The sequence below is a fragment of the Argopecten irradians genome, chromosome 11 (assembly GCF_041381155.1).
Source record: "Argopecten irradians isolate NY chromosome 11, Ai_NY, whole genome shotgun sequence".
Classification (NCBI taxonomy): Eukaryota; Metazoa; Mollusca; class Bivalvia; order Pectinida; family Pectinidae; genus Argopecten; species Argopecten irradians.
In genome coordinates this window covers 34,648,594-34,666,964 of record NC_091144.1, presented here as the reverse complement: position 1 = coordinate 34,666,964, position 18,371 = coordinate 34,648,594, and the positions used below count along the sequence as shown (strand labels likewise).

General features: G+C 35.6%; 1 protein-coding gene across 1 annotated transcript; it reads left to right on the top strand.

The window, feature by feature from the left end:
• Positions 1-5,036: 5,036 nt before the first annotated feature.
• On the top strand, positions 5,037-18,159 carry LOC138335401 (protein hunchback-like). The gene is made up of 3 exons (XM_069284466.1): positions 5,037-5,156; positions 8,629-9,262; positions 10,232-18,159. Exons 1-3 carry the CDS (start codon positions 5,154-5,156, stop codon positions 11,620-11,622), a joined length of 2,028 nt encoding a protein of 675 aa, XP_069140567.1. The 5' UTR covers positions 5,037-5,153; the 3' UTR covers positions 11,623-18,159.
• Positions 18,160-18,371: the final 212 nt, after the last annotated feature.

Below are 18,371 nucleotides of genomic sequence, written 5' to 3'. Positions count from 1 at the left end.
AATTAAAAATGGATAATGAATGATATACTATATATGTTTATAAAGATCTTTTAAATAATACTTTCATGCTACTATTAAATGCCCATAATTAATATATCTATACATAGATAACGATTAGTAAGCAAAGTATAATTTATTTCCCAATAACAAAACTATCAGCAACATCTGCTGTCTGCAAATTTTTACAAAATCTGGCAGGGACGTTTGACTCTCTGACATATTACCGAATCACACGAGCGTAACCATCACTTCCTTTGAAGATGTATATTTTATATAACGCGTCTTCCTGCTAGCTATATCCAATATTACAACATTATATAGTCTATGTCCTACACGGAAGTGGTCAAACTGCTCCGGCCACGTGGTCACTCACCTGGGCCCTATAAATAGTGCCTGGTCAGCTGTAGAGATCATTCTTCATCAATCTTGTGTTGGGGTAAGTAGTCTGGAAATGTTTCCTTCGTTCTTTATATGTTGGTTGGTTATTATCTACCATTAATGCTTGAAAAGTTAACGTTAAATGGTGTGCACTTTAAAATGTGGTAAACCTATACCTAGTCATAGATTCAAGCGTGCATTCTGAAATGCGATTTTACCTTTTTTATGTAGGGCTTTCCAACTGAATATAAAATATCACTTTGAACTAGCAAATGCAATGTATAGATTTTTTAACATTAAGTGATATTTTTACAAGTACACGTACATATAATGAGAGTTGTGAGAGGCTGTTAAGATCATTCAAAATTAATTTGAGGAATTGTTTAAATCATTAATCAATAATTTGAAAACTGTTTAAATCATAAACCGTTTTTGTGAGAAAATGTTTAAGTCGTGAAATATTATTGTGTGGAATTGGTTTTTGATCATTAATTCATTCTGGGGAATATATTTTCACGGGTTCCACTATTCCCGCATAAATTTATCATCATAATTTTAAGGTAGAAAATGATATTTACACCATCGGTTTATAGAATCCTCGGTCGTACGGCAAACCAGTCAAGATGAACAAGAGTTTGATGCTTATCCTTATCCCCTGTCTGGTGGCCTTCGTGGCGGCCCAGTATTACCAGCCAGGATACGGAGTTGGAGGATATGGAGGACCTGGGTATTACTATAACTACGCCCTCCAGAGCGCACAGGGAGCCAAGACCAGCAACCTCCTCAACTTCGGTTAGTTTTACAACATACCGTGACTGTTAATAATATTTGGCTTCTTTTTATTTATAGAAATAAGATTTTTTTTCTGTTTATCAAATATATATCAAGTTTTAATGTGAGTAGAGATAATTGAATTGCATCTTCGATACTCCAGAGGTGCTATATATCGCTGTCGTGGATATGACATCGATGATATTAACTCCTAGAGTATCGAGGATGAGAGAAATATGAGATAAATCAAGGACAAACAACATTGCTTTCGTAGGTTTTTTTACGAGAAATGTCTGAACTACGTTATCATAACAAAGGTACGACTATGCGTTTTCCTTTTTTGCATATTACAGAGTAAGCTCCCTTGAGAAGGAATCGATTGTTACGTCGTTATTTTGTAAACGCAATTCACGTCGTTTCCCAATCTCTCCCAGGGTACATTGCGGTCCCGCAATGCACCCTGGGAGAGATTGGTCGTTTTGACCTAAATATATAACGTTAATACGCTCGCAAACATTATGTCACAATCAATACCTACCCGCAAGAGAACAATATGCAAATACAAAAAAAGTTATTATAATGAAAAATAACTTTAACAATAACTGTTTGTTTTCTTCAGGTCTTCTCTTCTTCGCCATCCTGATCCTGACCAACGCCACCGGAAACATCGCTGGTTAAGCGTAGATCACAAACGCTGACATGTTCACTATACAAATGATCAAATGGTGAGCGGATTATATTTTTAGGTTACATTTTATTTTAATTTCTAAGAAAATAATAAATCACGGATAACGATGCTTTGTAGCAATGTCGATCTTTCAGAAACATATGTAATAAATGTTTATAAAGAAGATCAATAAAATGTAGATAAATCAATGACAAATGAGTAAATAGATAAATGAATAATAAATAAAAAAAAATAGATAAATGAATAAACATAAATAAATAAATATATAAATGACAATCACATTATTATTATTTTGTATCACTGAAATCGGTGAAGTAACCATTTCCTAAATTATTGATTTAGCACATCCTAATAGTAAGTTTTTTTCGTAACTTTAATCACATAATTGTTTTCTTGGGTTCCTGAAGTCGATGTGACAACTATTTTATTAAGTCTATTTTTGTTGTCTTTTCAGAATTCCACAGACGTTCTGCTATCGATGATATTGCGCCATGTTTTGTTGCTTAAATAAATATTAACTTTAAATTAATCTCTACTTTTGTTTTCCTTGAGTACTTTACATCCTCGATATTCCAGGGGTTAATATCACTGTAGTAATACTCACTCCTGGAATATGTCATATCAAAACTGAAGACTCTGTATGTGGCAACAGATGAGAGTGGAAATTTGGTCCTTTGATTTACAGAATCGAATACTGTGGTGCATCGTATTACTTCGAAGTTGGACATCACTCTTTGTTAATCTTTAAACGAAGTCTCTAGTATGCCTGTGACTTAGTCTTGTTCTCCTGAAATGCGATGAAATAATCCAGCGGTGGATATAGCGAGAGTGAAAGTAATCCCTGGAATATTGATGTTGCATTGCATGAAGGAGAAGACGCCATTAAATGGCCTTCGCTCATTATTCGTTCAGGTGACATCTGTGGTAAGCTAGCTAAGGCTAGCTTATGGAGATGTATTTTTGTCTCTTTAACAATTTAATAGTGTAACGCGAACTATAGATTTCCGGTTGCATACCTGACTTTATAAAGTTATTTACTCGTTGTTGTATCCATTTCCGTTGTGAATGAATCAGGAGTATATACACATTATTTCTGTTACAATTTACTATAGAAAATACTGACGCACATAAATGTCCATCCTCCATACTCCAGGGGTTCCGATCACTTACGATATCTACATTCCTGGACTGTCTCATAGTAAAACTGAAGACAGCTCAGAGGAAAAAATTTGAACCAATCACAGGCCAGCAAAGATTTCCTTTGAAGATTACAGACAGCGGCGTAGCTAGGTCTGTATAGGCCTGCATGCCTTGGGATGCAGGGGGCGAAAAAGACCCTACTCAGGGTCCAGGGGCGAAGCCCCGGTAGGGGGTATGGGGGGCGAAGCCCCCCAGAAGCTGACGGGAAATTGTTTCAATGTAGTAACCATTTTACTTCTTTGGTAACTTTTAACGTATATACCAATGGTTAAATGGAAGTCACAATATTTAGGTGATAACCATGCAAAACTATATACATTGTATACATACTAGACTCCCGTGACAAGTGCTCGAACAAAAAACACGGATTTGGGTGTAAATATTAAATTAGTAAGTAATGGAAGAATTTTGAGTTATTTTAACTGGTGAAAAACTTATGGAGACTATTTTAAACAAAATTATAATTAAGTTTACGTGTTGGTTTGTTTATGACAGCGAGTCAAAGACCACTGTCAAAATGGTGGAAATTGCGAAAGAAGGGACCAGTCCTCGACCACATCAATAAAAAAATTGTATTAATCTGTTGTCTCCAGTCTTACTGAGATAGTCCGGTAAGTGATCGGAACCCCTGGAGTATCGAGGATGATAAATGCCAGACATTGAGATAAAAAAAACCGCCAAAAGTGTATTCACAGTTTAAAAGAATAAAAAAAGTATCCACTGATTTCAAGAATCACAGGGGTTACTGTACATTCCTGTGGGTATAATCATTTTTTCTGTACCAGTATATGCTCGCCGGAAAGTTGGCTGGAATTTTGCCGGATGGTTTTACCAGTACCTGTTGAGTCTCGACTCTCGAAAGTGTTTAGAGATGGAGAACTCGCCACTTCCTCGGATAGAGAATTCCAGATATAGATTAATAGAATATATTTCATCTCCTTTGGGGTGAGACAGGATAATGTCAACTCGAGGGGTAAGATTCTAAATTTGTCAAACACGAGGCTTTGCAGTGTTTGACAGCTTACGAATCTTATCCCGAGGGTTGAGATCTCCTGTCTCGCCCCAAAGAGGGTGAATGATTCTTTTATCTCACACCGGTAAAACTGTGAATATCCCTGTCTGGGGCAAGAGAAAACTCTGCCCTCCGCCTCTGGGTCGCAACTTCAAATCCAAGGTGAGGCAGTTACCATGTACTGACCGCTGGTCGGTGATTTTTCTCCGGGTATTCCGGTGTATCGTTGAAAATGGAGCCAAGATCATTTTTTTGTACATTTTTATCGATTTTTTGTTTACGATATTATGAAGAAAATAAGTGCAGAAATTAGCAAAACGTTGTCGGACAAATGCACTAGTTTGCAATTGGTTTGGCAGGACGTGCTAGGTTCAGGAGGTATTGGAAAGCCAGAGTACCTAGAGAAAAACCACACAACACAACACACCACACGACACAACACACAACATCATACGACAACACAACACATCAACACACAACACAACAACAACACACAACAACACAACAACACCATATGACAACACAACACATCAACACACAACACAAAATCATACAACAACACAACACAACAACATAACGCACAACAACATACTTCATCACACACAACAAAACATTATACAACAACATACAACACCCGGTTTTTTACAAGAAAATACACTTTTTATTTTAAAAATATATATATATGACTTAGGCCTACACAAAGAAAATTTACACCAAAGTTATGAACAGAAAAAGACAATTTTCTATAAGTATGGTAGATCTATGCGTATTTAGTTACAGGACCTACACAAAGAAAATTTACACCAAAGTTATGAACAGAAAGAGACAATTTTCTATAAGTATGGTAGATCTTTGCGTATTTAGTTACAGGACCAATTCATAAATTAATGCAGTAGATTACACACGGCATACAAAATAGTCGATTCTTGGTCAAGGGGGAATAACTCTGATTCAACACACAAAAAAACTCTTCAGATGAGAAGATAGATAATCACTCCATTTGTCAAAATGGCCGACGATACTAGGAAACTCGACGGATCAAAATACAAATTTGATCATTGTGAACTTCTGATGGGATCTCTCTGGATTTACTGCCAATCATAAATGGTATTTTTATTCAGAAAATTATACAGAATTGGTTATTTAATTAAGTTCTTTTTGTGTATCTCTGAGTAATTATGCAAATGATAGCAGTCATTATGTTGTATGAGGAAAAGGGTTTTCCAGAAAAAAATAAAACGAGCTGACAATATTCTTAACGGTAGGCCTACGGTATGGTTTATATCTTCTGTATGCAGCCGATATTAGAGGTAAACTTTAGCACTGTCAAGACAAAGGTATATGCTATTCATATCGTGATTGTAACATTCGACCCTCTCCCGATATTTCCTTAAACAGGTCGGGGAAAACCACCAATTTGTGTATTATACGCAAACTTGAGTATTATACCTCAATTGGAGTATGGATTTGTTGCTAAAAGTAACCTAAATTGCTGAATTTTTAAATTTTGCTATACTTGCAAAAAATTGCATTGATATATATGCCAAGATAAAGTATAATTTACTGAAATTTGTGCAGTAGAAGTGTTTGTTACTTGGGAACTTGATGCAACTTTTCTCAAAGTATTGCATCAATTTTCAATACTTTCCGACATGAAAATAAATCTATTTTTTGCATTAGTGTTGTGTTTCATAGTTAAATAAATGCGATTTGTATAAATAGTTTGGAAAAGTTAATTTTAAAGCAATTTCCTTATACAACTTATGTAAATCACTCTCGATGGCCTGGATGTAAGTGCGCGAGGGGTCTTAATGTGGGAGGAAACCGGAGTGCCCGGAGAAAACCCATGTGATCGGGCAGGTGACCCCCTAACCTTTTCACGTCCGTGTCGTGTAAAAAAGCTATATAGTTACAGTACTGATATAATTATGAAGCAATTTTAGATACATCCTGAATTCATTCTTTAATTACTGTTCTGAATCTTTATCATGTAAAATTTATGCCAAAAAGGTCCAAAACCACATTTCAAAATGTCCTAGTTAATACATCTTCATTTCAACAATTTTGATTATACTTTTGTTTGTTTGTTTGTTTGATTTATTAACATCCTATTAACAGCTATGGTCATGTAAGGACGGCCTCCCATGCAAGTGGTGTGTTGCGTGAACGTTTTGGGAGACTGCGGTATATTCGTGTTGTGTCTTCTTGTATTTCGGAACTGTGCCCTTTTTGTAGTACTATCACTGAAGCATGCCGCCGAAGACACCAAGCAACACACCCCACCCAGTCACATTATACTGACAATGGGTGAACCAGTCGTCCCACTCTCTGTATAATGAGCGCTAAGCAGGAACAGAAACTACCACTTTTATAGACTTTGGTGTGTCTCGGCCAGGGGACAGAACTCAGAGTCTTCCTCACAGGGACGAACGCTCAACTCAAAGCCAAAAGTGAGGCGGTGCCAAGGGAGGCATTAGGAAACACAAAGTCAAGAAGAAGAGAAAAGATAAGATCCTAAATTTAGTCGCCTTTTACGACCATGCAATAGGGGCAGCAGGTACAATATTAACACCCTACCTGCAGGGCCATTTGAGTATACTGTACATGTATATACAAACACATAAAAATGGATGGGACACACATGTGTACATCAATAGATTTACTTCGATTCTCATCTTTCTAAAATTCTTCAGGAAAACTAAAAGCTTAAAATATATGAATAACGGAAAATAAATAGAATTCAATTATTAAATTGATCATCATAAGTAGCTACGTCGTCCTTAGCCGATCATCAGTTGTGATTTTACAACCAATTCTCAACAAGTTTGACCTTTATTTAAAGTTGATTTGGTAAAATATAAAAAGATCTCAAATATTCGTTCTATCTCGGTACGTTATTATATTATTCACCTACTCCCATAACACGAGAGTCGACTGGTCAGCCGGTTTTTATATCGGACGGACTGGTCAGCCGTTTTGTATATCGGACGTTAGTTTGCTGACTGTCGACATGTTCCAAAAGAGTCTCGTCGTGCTATACCTCTAACATTGTTGGAGTAATTATTCACCATGATCACAACCGGTAGGTACAATTAGCAGGTAATTATAATAAGCGATTCAGGCTTATTTGGCTCTTATTTTTCAAACACACTTGCTATCAATGCAATCATTATATCTAAGCATAAATTGTCGAAATTAGTTATGCAGATCAATTGTTAAAAATATATCGGTATTGATAAATAGCATGGATATACAAATGTATTATACAATAAATAACTCTTTCCAGGGAGACAATTCTAGATGTATCCCGACACATAGGGACATAATTATTTTATTATACCGAACAAAATTAAAAGAAAAATATCTCTGGTAAAAGAACCCATGAAGATATATCCCAGCAACAAGATTGCTAAATCTGTTGGGCTGCAAAAAAAAAAAAAGCAACAGCGTTGCCATTGTTGGTTGACGTTGCAGATGAAGTCAACTTCCGGTCACGTGCGGAGCTTCCAAGGGGTTCTTTCCCTGGGGTTATTTTTTCCCTCGGGGGTTATTTCCCTGTGATTACTTCCCTCACCTTCCAATTCCAAGGAAACATCTAACTTATTCAATGTCATGTGATCAAGTTTAATCCAATCAGAACATTCTAAATGGAAGCGAGGTATGATAAACTCTAAATATTTCTGACCAGGCAGTTTTGGAAAAATAATGAAGAAACATGATGTATAGAATATACTATAGACCTTAAAGGCTCACAACCTTTCCGGAGCAAAATTTAAAGGTTTCTGAAAATCATAAATGACTTAACAGACACCTGGAAAGTTGAAAAAAATGGCCAGACATGCATTCGGACCAGTATGGACTGTGAGTAAGCCGGACCAAACTAGATTTTGCCATACCGAACATTAATGTGAATTTCTGAAGTAAACATAACTTCCTGCTTTAAAATTTTAGTACCAGGCAACTGCTTTCATGATTATCTCATGCAGTTCAAATTCTATATTCTTTTTGCCAGGTTGGCAACTGCGTCATACTTCAGAGACGCCATTTCTACTGACTTTCAGTGCTCAATAATTGCCAGACGGCCGGTCTCGACTGTTTTTAAAATTGTTGGTCCACGTTAATTTTTTCCGGAAATGTCCGTCAGACCAGCACATTTCGCAATGTCTGACGTAAGAAAATATATCGATGACCTTAGATCAGGTTACAACATGAAGCTTATGCAAGATATCCCGTGTAATATAAGATAATAGTTGGGTTTCATTTCGCTGTTTTGTCTTCTGGTGCAGTGATAATTAACTGCCGTGCAGTATTTAGGACGACAGTTTGAAACATAAGACGACCCACGTAAGAAAATTAACATTTTATTTATTTTGATTAGATTGTTGAGAAGGTGATGATAAGTGTAGTATTAACGGTAAGTTGATAACTTTTGCGACTTTATAAAATTATCGATCTTGTATTACATTCCATTTTTTAAATTAAAAGCGGTTTCGGAAAGGAAGTGGGCCTTTAAATAATTATAATCTGACTGATGATATATAAAAGCTTTAAAACATTCCTGAAATAATCTTATTTACAGATAAATATGGAGGCAGATCAGGATGGGGATCCGAGGACAGAAGGGCAGCACCCCAGTGACAGGAACGCCATCTCCCATCTCATCATGGCCAGTGCAATAGTATCACGGAACGTGTCGACCGCTAACTCCGATATAGATGTTACAAACATTGACGAACCCCAAGTCTCTGACAATGTACAACACCTGGCTAGTTCTACATCGGCCACAGTTCCCCCACAGATCAGACGACACTCCGACCCATTGGTGGGCATGGAACGACATCAGACCCTTCATCAATCTCCCCGACAATCCCCGCTACCATCACGCTTTGTCTCCTCTCCCACCCTCTCCCTCTCGACCCATAGTTCATCCCCTCCCCCAATCATAATGTCTGATCGTGAATTCTCACACAGTGAAGATGGCAGCTCATTTATCATCAACGGTGACCTCGACGATCCGCGAAAGTACGAACCCATCAATATAGACACAACAGATCACAGTGAAGATGCCACATACACTTTACCTGATTCATCACCTGAAATGTCGGCCTACGACAACGGAGCCAAGGCACAATACAAGATGTATAAATGTCGTCTTTGTAACTTCACGGCCACCACCTACACACAGCTCCAGCTTCACATGCCAAGACACGGAGGTATTCTATACTTCATACTACTGTAATCCACAAATTTTCTCAAAATTCAAACTTTCGCATCATTTTGTGAGAGAGCTTGAACGCGAATTCATAATACTTATAACTGCAAATTTCCCTATAGGTTTATGAGAGAACTTGATTTTAAAAAATTTCTGCAAATAATTGTATAATTATATGTCAATGCATGATTTCGAGTAAGAGCCATTGATATACAGGTATATGCAAATATTTTGAAAATAACTAAGATACAAAATATTGTATTTGTCAAAAACCAATGCAAGAAGTAAACAGTATTGAACTAATATGTGTGGTTCAAATTCGTTTTAAGAAATGGGAAAAAAACACACACACAAAAAAACCCCAATATAATGAATGTTACCAAAGCATCTTTTATAATTTTATGCTTATACATATATAGTTATTATATATATATATGGGTCAAGGAAGTAATATCTACAGTTGTTTGCCATATAACACTGGATCTTTATAGACATATGTCTGTAGTTATTATATATGTATAGTGTACTATTCCGTCTTTGCATATTACAGAGTTGCCTGTATGTATATATCCATTGTGATGCCATTGTTTTGTAAGAGAATTGAAACTCACGTCATTTTCTCTTAAAAATAGTATGACGCTACATTGATGAGTATACTCAAAAACAGATGACGTAAAAATCAATACCTGCTGACAAGGGCAGGTAACTCTGTAATATGCAAATATAGAACATTTTATATCAAATATAAATGACTGTTTATGAAACCAGACTTCCATAAACATCCCCATTTGTGTGTCATTCTATGTGAGCAAATTACCTGATAACATACAAACGACTCTGGTCATTTAATTAACACACATATGCAATTTTTTTTTTTTTTTGTCTTATTTGTTTTTTTAGTGCATTTTATCTTTATTTATTGTAAACTTTGTTGTAATTCCTATTTATATGTGTTCTTTTTTACTTTCAGGGGTGAAGGCACTGAAATGCCCGTTGTGTGACTACTCGACTAATGATAAAAGTAACTTCCGCAGACATAGACGACTCCACATCGGTACTAACCCAGTCAGTGTACTGAAGTGTGAGAAATGTACGTACTCAACGATACTTCCCCGTAAGTTCCGAGAACATTACAGCCAGGTACACAATGAACAAATCGGTCCTAATTACCAGTTTCAAAGCAGTCCCTACCGACCCTCTGGGTATGACACTGCTCAATTCAAGTACAGATTGGGTCATGTTGATCTGAATCCCGGTCATATCCCCACGTCAACTGCCCCTCAAAGTATGGCTGCGACCTCGGCCCTGCATTCCCTCCTGCGAGGGATCCACTCGACCCCAGTACACTACCCCCATCAGCCTGCTCAACCTATCCAGGGCCAGTGTCTAGGCCAGTACCCGGGGTATGCGGCCCCGTTAAGACGACCGGCTGATGAATCTCACATGGCCTCAAATTATCTCCGCTCCATTGTATCCTCTATCATGAATAGTCCTCAGACCGTTTCCATGCCAACCCCCAGTAGTACCATATCCTCATCAGGCTTTTACATGGCAGCTGATCCCACTCACCAACAACAGCAACAACAACAACAACAGCAGCAACATATACGTGTGACCCATTCTCCCATACAAGTTGGGATACAACCACTTCAAGATCAGGTCAGTAGCCATCAGGTCAAGGTCAAGATGGAACCTCCTGATCACCCTGACACGCCAGAGACCGCCGACGTTTCCAGTACAGCACCCCCACCACGACATCACTTTATATCAGACCAGGACCGTCGGCTAGAGTTAAATCCCTTCTCACGGAGCTTCTCCGAAGTGGAAGACGGCGGCATGGTCATGGAATGTAATGAAGTGGCAACAACTGCTGAAATAAGACAAACATTATCTGCCGATTCTGGTCGCTCACAAAGAGGTGACCGGTCGAGTATTGAGCTGCGGGCCAGTGTTGATGACAGGGTGAATACTACAGTTAAAATGGAGGTGTCGAGTGTGGGGATACAGTGCTCAATACCAGTCATCAAAACCGAGGCAAGCGTTGTCAGTGACAACTCCAACACTCTGTCAGCGAGTTGTGTAGAACGCGGTGTACAGTGTGAGATTATGACATCAGGTCGTTGTGTTAATCAGAGATCTCGCTCCCTTCCGGGAGAATCCAGTTTCACTGAACAACAAAACTTTCAAATAACGGAGAACCGGTGCAATCATTGTGGTATCACATTTGATGACGAGGTGTTGTTCTCGATTCACATTGGCTGCCACAGCCACACAGATCCGTTTGTTTGTAACGTCTGCGGCAAACATTGCGGCAACAAGTATGGCTTTTATTCTCATATAATGAGAGGCCACCACTACTGACTGAAGGCTGCTATTAGATACATTGAATATTTCTCATCAGCAGTTCTCATCAAATGAGAGTTAGCTGTGTTGGTCGTTAACTCATGCACCCCTAAAGACACATTTAGACTCTTCTAAATCAAAGACTAGACCAGTCCATTATGAAATTTCAGGGGTAAATGAGTTAATCTTAGAGTATTTATGTATAGATTTGATCTCATTTACAGGATGCTGTTTTCACTGCCGATCATATGTCATATGATCTGCTTTAATGCTGTTGTTACTGAAATGTTTTAAATATTTTCAAGATGTGATTCTTGAACAATAGTTGAATTTTTTGTATCTTGTTTTATCTTTAAACATTTTGTTGTGTCAAAGACGATCATCTTGAATCTACTTTTTTTGTGTGTGAGTAAATTAGATATATCTTTGTATTGTATATTTATATCAATATATATTTTTCATGTATTTGTATCTATTAGTTCGTAAACTGAGCTTTGTTAAACTGCACAAAATCTGTCTGCTTTACAATCTTAAGGGATTAATCATGATCATTTTTGATATTCATTTGAAGCTTTAACCATTTTTATCTATCAGAGTTACTCCCCTTTGTTTCGCTCCCTCAATACTGACAGTGTAAAACAAAGGGAAATAACTCTGGTAGATCAGAATAGCTTTAACAAGCAGCCTTGATGTAATCCGAGATTTAGATAATACACATCTAATTCTCTGATATATTATGATATAGCCTCCGGGCAAGGCTTGAGAAAAATAGGGAATTTAACTGGTAAATTGGGAATTTAACTGGACATTGGTAATTTAACTCTACAACTGGGAAAATAACTGTACAACTGGGAAAATAACCGAAAATTGGTAATTTTTACCTATTTCCCAGTTAAATTACCAAATTTCGGTTATTTTACCTATTTTGGGCTTACCAGTGTTATGCATCAAAATTTTCATCTTCATACTTTGAGATATTTATTTAGTTCGTTAATTAAAAAATAATTAATCATTTTGCATACCATGTTTGAAATGTAAATGACAAGTCTGTTGTAAACAGGTAAACATAAATCACTATGTATTTTCTTTACTTCTGAGACCCTGGTAGACATTTTTCTGTGTGGTAGATAATATCTGTAAAATGATTTGATAGTTGACACTATCCACAGGGACTTGGCACATTTCCAACCAAATGTAAAACATATACATGACGTACAGTATTTAGAAATATACAGTAATACGTAATTGGAAAATTGTGCCAATTCCCTGTGTAAAAGTGACAACCAACTTCTAAAAATGAATTGAAGTCTAAAATGGAGCTTACTTCAGTTTTTTCTCTAATCAATAATGTTTTTTTTTTAATTTATGTCAGGAGAAACGGTAGTTAGAAGCTGAGAATTGCAAAAAATTGGGGCGGGTGTTTTTTGTGATTATTTGTCACTATTATCACTGACTAATCTTATCAATATCAATTTAGAGTATTTGCATAAATTTTGAAATTATTGAAAGAAATATAATTGCTATTTTGGTAAATTTCATGTAAAATATTTTACTGCCGAAAATAATCTACTGTAAAGTGTATAATACCAAATTTTAATAGTCCCAAATATTTATCTCATACCAACATCAGATCAACCATTTTTACAATATTAAATTACTGCTGAAACAATCTGATTAAAATCATATCTTGATTTTCACGTAACTCTAGAAAACCTTACAAGATGTACCATGCATTCCATTTGCAGATTTGCACCAGTTGTATGGATATGAATCTGCTGTATCTCAAATAAAACACATCTTACAAAATGTACCAGCAGAACTGAATGGGTTCTGCCATCATGGAAAAATCCAAACGTGTTCTATTTGGCGGTGCCGTATCATTTGAGTACAATGGGTATGAATCCGCAAATGGAATGCACAGGTAACAAACAGAGAGTAGGTTTACCGGAGCGGAGAGGATATCGAGCTAATATTTTCATCAGACTCCTGCTGAAAAACAAATTCATTAAGTGGCTCAAAGCTGTTGCTATTTCTTCAACCAAAGTATTAAAACTTTTATTGAAAAAACCAAATATCTTTACTTTGTCTTCCTACAAATTATCAATCATCTTATATTTTCTTTTACTTATGTATTTTTATAAAGCTATTATACTGTTATTAGCTTTTTATTCAGCATGGTTGGAAAGCACAAGATCAGTGAAGTACACGACCTACTCCAACATTGGGAGAGGTATTCTGTCTTTGCATATTACAGAGTTATCTACCCTTGCAGGTAGGTATTAATTTTGATGTCATTTGCTTGCGAGCATAACATCAAACTTTTCAGACGGAATGACATGAATTTTGCTCCCAAAATAATGAAGTCACAATGGATATCTACCAAGGGAGGTAATTTTGTAATATGGAAAGACGGAATAGTATGACAAGTTTTTCAATGTGGTATATATAATATTACTGTATTTTACCAAACCATGTGTATGTGGTATTTTGTGGGTTTCCCCAAGATGTTGTTGATATTTCTGTCATCTATCTTGAATACCATTAAACATGTATTGTTCTGTCATTGCATTTTAAACAGTTATCTGCCCTTCCTGGTTTCGATTGATGGTGGCGTTTGGGGTTTGCAAGCTAACTTAACATAAAATGTTTTAGAGAAAATGATGCAAAGTTCGCTCACAAGATAATAATGTCACAATTACGTTCCCATTAGTGAGATAACTTAAATATTCAAAAAAGAAAAATATGGATAAGCCAAAAGAGTAAAATATTATTTACTTGGCTGTTTTGTATCTAATTTGGTATTCCTAGCAGATAAAGAAGAAAACATTTCATCAAACATCTGCTTTTTGCCCCAATATTTTTACTAACAATCATTCATTACATTTATACAAAATTAAGAAGCTTTGTATTAATTTTATCTTTTCTGCTGGACAAATGGTGGCATTAAATTACCTGACAAACAATGGCAATATAATTATATAGTCAAATAATCTGCACCAAACCATGCATTACAGCTGGGTGGTATATAGGTCAAACTAGGCCTCAAGGTCATGGAATAACCTGGAGGTGATGGAGTAGACTGATGTCATAGGATAGCCTAGAGGTCATGGGATACTCTCAATGTCATAGGATACTCTCAATGTCATGGGACAGTCTCAAGGTCACAAAATAGTCTTATGGTCCTGGTATAATCTCAAAGTCATGGGATAGTCTCAAGGTCATGGAACAGTCTCAAGGTCATGGAACAGTGTCAAAGTCATAGGGTAGTTCCAATGTAATGGGATACTCTCAAGGTTATGGGAAGGTCTCAAGGTCATGGAACAGTCTCAAGTCATAAGTTTGACTTGGCCAATCTTACATGATATTACAAAAAGTACATTATATTTGTTGACTATTTAAAGAGTTGAAGAGTTTAAGCATTAAAGATTGTTTCGTGATTCCAAAGCCAGGTTTGACTATGTTTCATTGTACAGTATATATGAAAAAGATTTGTTGACCTAACAAAATGAAATGTGTATGTGTTATCGATTTACCTATATACATGTATGTATATATCTGCTAGATAGAATTTTACTGCCCTCTATATTTATATATATATATATCTATTATACACAAACCTAGATTTATGTTATGGTAATTGTTATGCTCCATTACAAATTTAATGTATTGATATGCTTTTACATTGATACACATTGATCATTACAAATTGTGTGTTTCTATAGATTTTTAAAGTGAAAACACCATTTTGTTGATTTTCTGCTATATGAAATGTAGATTATGTCCCTTGATTATGTGGATTATGTCCCTTGATTATGTGGGTCATGTTCTTTGATTATGTGGGTCATTTCCTTTGATTATGTGGGTTATGTCCCTTGATTAAGTGGATTATTTCCCGTTACAAAATTAGAGACACTTAAATCTTATTATGTACATGTGAGACTTTGGTGTGGATCCTGAATTTTCTATTTGAATAACAGGATTGATTTTCCTAGGAAAGCAATCTATCTCTCAAATGGTCTCCCTTACAAGTCGCTTTAGGAGAACTAAAGGAGATAAGTTTATTCTGAGGTTTAGTACACATGTACCTCCTGGCATTTCATTATGTGTTACAGATAAGAAGCCCCAGTGCATAGCCTTTTGATGTACAGCCCTCCCCCCACGCCCCGTTCTGATCTATTTAAGTTTACTTCCCTGAGTTTCAGTCTGTCGGATGGAATGTGGGGGAAAAAAGGGAAGTAACTTTGATAGATTAGACTGTCAATTCCAGTTCAGTGTGTGTTTGTTTACTATTGAAGTAGTTCAGAGTTATTCCTGTTCGTGTTCACATCTGTAATTTTATGATGGTACTCTTTGTTAGATCTCAAATCTAATAAAGTATTCCGTCTTTGCATATTACAGAGTTAGCTCCCTTGAGGGTAGGTATCCATTGTGACATCCTTATTTTGTGAGCGCAATTCATCTTGTTTTTTCTGAAAATAATGATGTTACTCTCGCAAACACATGACATCACAATTGATGCCTTACCACAAGGGCAAATAACTCTGTAATATGCAAATACAAATAATTCAATGTGGAGTTATCTTTCCTGAAATAAAATTATGGTTTGTAACCACAGGGACTTGGCACAAATTTCCCAACAGTCAGCATATATATATATATTACCAAGTCCCTGTCATTTAAAAATAATGTGTTTCAATGAGAAGAATATACTTTCTAGCAAAATAATAGTAACGATGAAAGACTGATTGACATGCAGCATTTCTAACATCTTTCACAGAAAATATGATATTTAAATTGGAAAATCTTAACATGACCATATAACCTAAACTTTGACAATGGTATTTTTCAATTTTATTTAGTATGGTTTGCTAGTTGTTTAGCTGCAGATTTTAAATTTTACTTATTTTGATATGCATTGCTTATCAGTGTTTTTGTAGATCTCATGGTTCATATTTCAAATTAATGCTTTTTCTTGGTAGAATTCCTGAATTTGTGCCATATCATGTTGAAGCATTTATGTTCAACCAAATTTTACAATATGTGTTTCATATGTATTTTTACTGAGAATGCAGCTTAAACAATTAATTAAATTTTTTAAAATATATCATGTTGCTGTTTTGGGAGGTAATGTGTTTGTTGAGGAAGAATTTTTTTTTTTTTTTAATTAGTATTGTTCTTATGTGTTTCTGTTTTTTAGTGGAGAAGAACATCAAAAAGTTTTGATCTTATCCATCAGAGTAACTTCCCTTTGTTTCACTCAGATTTAGAGGACAGGATTTATTCAATTTATTTTCCGGAAATTAACTCTCATAGGACACTGTTGATGAGAAGAGGAGTATTCATCAAAGGGGGACAACTTTTATTATAAAATAAAAAAAATACGGGAAAAAAAAAAAACAATTTGGCTATTAATTATCTGACAACATTTACCCTAAAGCTGGGGATGAGATATCTACCTTTAAAATCTATATCACGAAAAATTTAAAAATTTTAAATCTGATTTTCTTGGTTTTTTTTTAAAATCAAATCGCAAAAATTTTGATTGCAAAAATAACCTTTTTGACCTTGGCATGCATCTGTAAATAATATAAGGCAGAGTGCTGGTAGTTTCACTCAAGCTATTTCTTATCTGTTGCACTTACATAACTATAATTTTTATTTTCATACTAAATCCGGCTTTCTAACTGGTAGACTCTTTTTTCTTCATACTTCTAAGAAGAAAAACTCAAGGAATATTGCGAAAACATGACAAATCACAATAGAGACGTCAGTGTTGCGTATTGATTTGGAAGAAGTAATCTATTAGAAAATCAATGGAATCATATATTTAAACATATTTTATCTTACCGTATATTTTTAATTATAAGATTTGATGTCACTATATCCTAATTTCACTGGGTTATGAAATAAACTTTGTTTGTAAAATTTTGTGAAAATCTGTAAAGCTGATTTACACAGTTTGCAAACAAAATTCTGTTATACCTCAATGAAAGTAAAAAATATTGGCATCAATGCGTAATCATGAAAAAAATGTGCCATAATATACAATATAATCATGACGTGGTTCACCGACCTCAATACCTTTGTTTACCTCTTGTCTTAATCTATAATCTGCTTTTGTTTTCATTCACTATTTGTTAATCACAATATCTTGACTATTGTTATTCTTACTTGAATATTGATGTAGACTTTTATCCTAATGTTGAAATTTTAGTCTTCATTTATTTCACAACATTTCACTTGATACCTACGCAATGTTCATTACTGTTTGCAAGTAGTTTATAGCAGGAATTTCCTCCGACCAATACATCTGATTTAGACATTCTGCCAGTTAGTTCTCTGGGGTACACCCGACACCTCTGTTATTGTACTTATCACAATGTCTAGGTTTGGTATCAGGGTTAGAGGAAACTCAGAGTAGATAGTGCTGTGACGTTACAGTATCGACTGTACAACATTGATTTATATGTGAGCTTGTGTCCAGTTTTCCTTACGGCTAATTTATTGTAGATATTTTATGCATTTTTATATATTAAACTATATGTCTTTTTACAATCGTTTGATTGTTCATATTTTGTTCACTGATTTGTTAAAGATGATCCTCCACCGACAGAGCAGAAATGAAATGGGCTATTGAAAGATTCATGTGAGTGTAATGAAATCAAAATTTTTTTCCCTTCAAATTTCCTCGTCATTTCTTGTGCCTGCAAAAGATAGCCTACCCTCTCGCCATTACAGGGGTTGGTATCACTGTCGTTGTATCCACT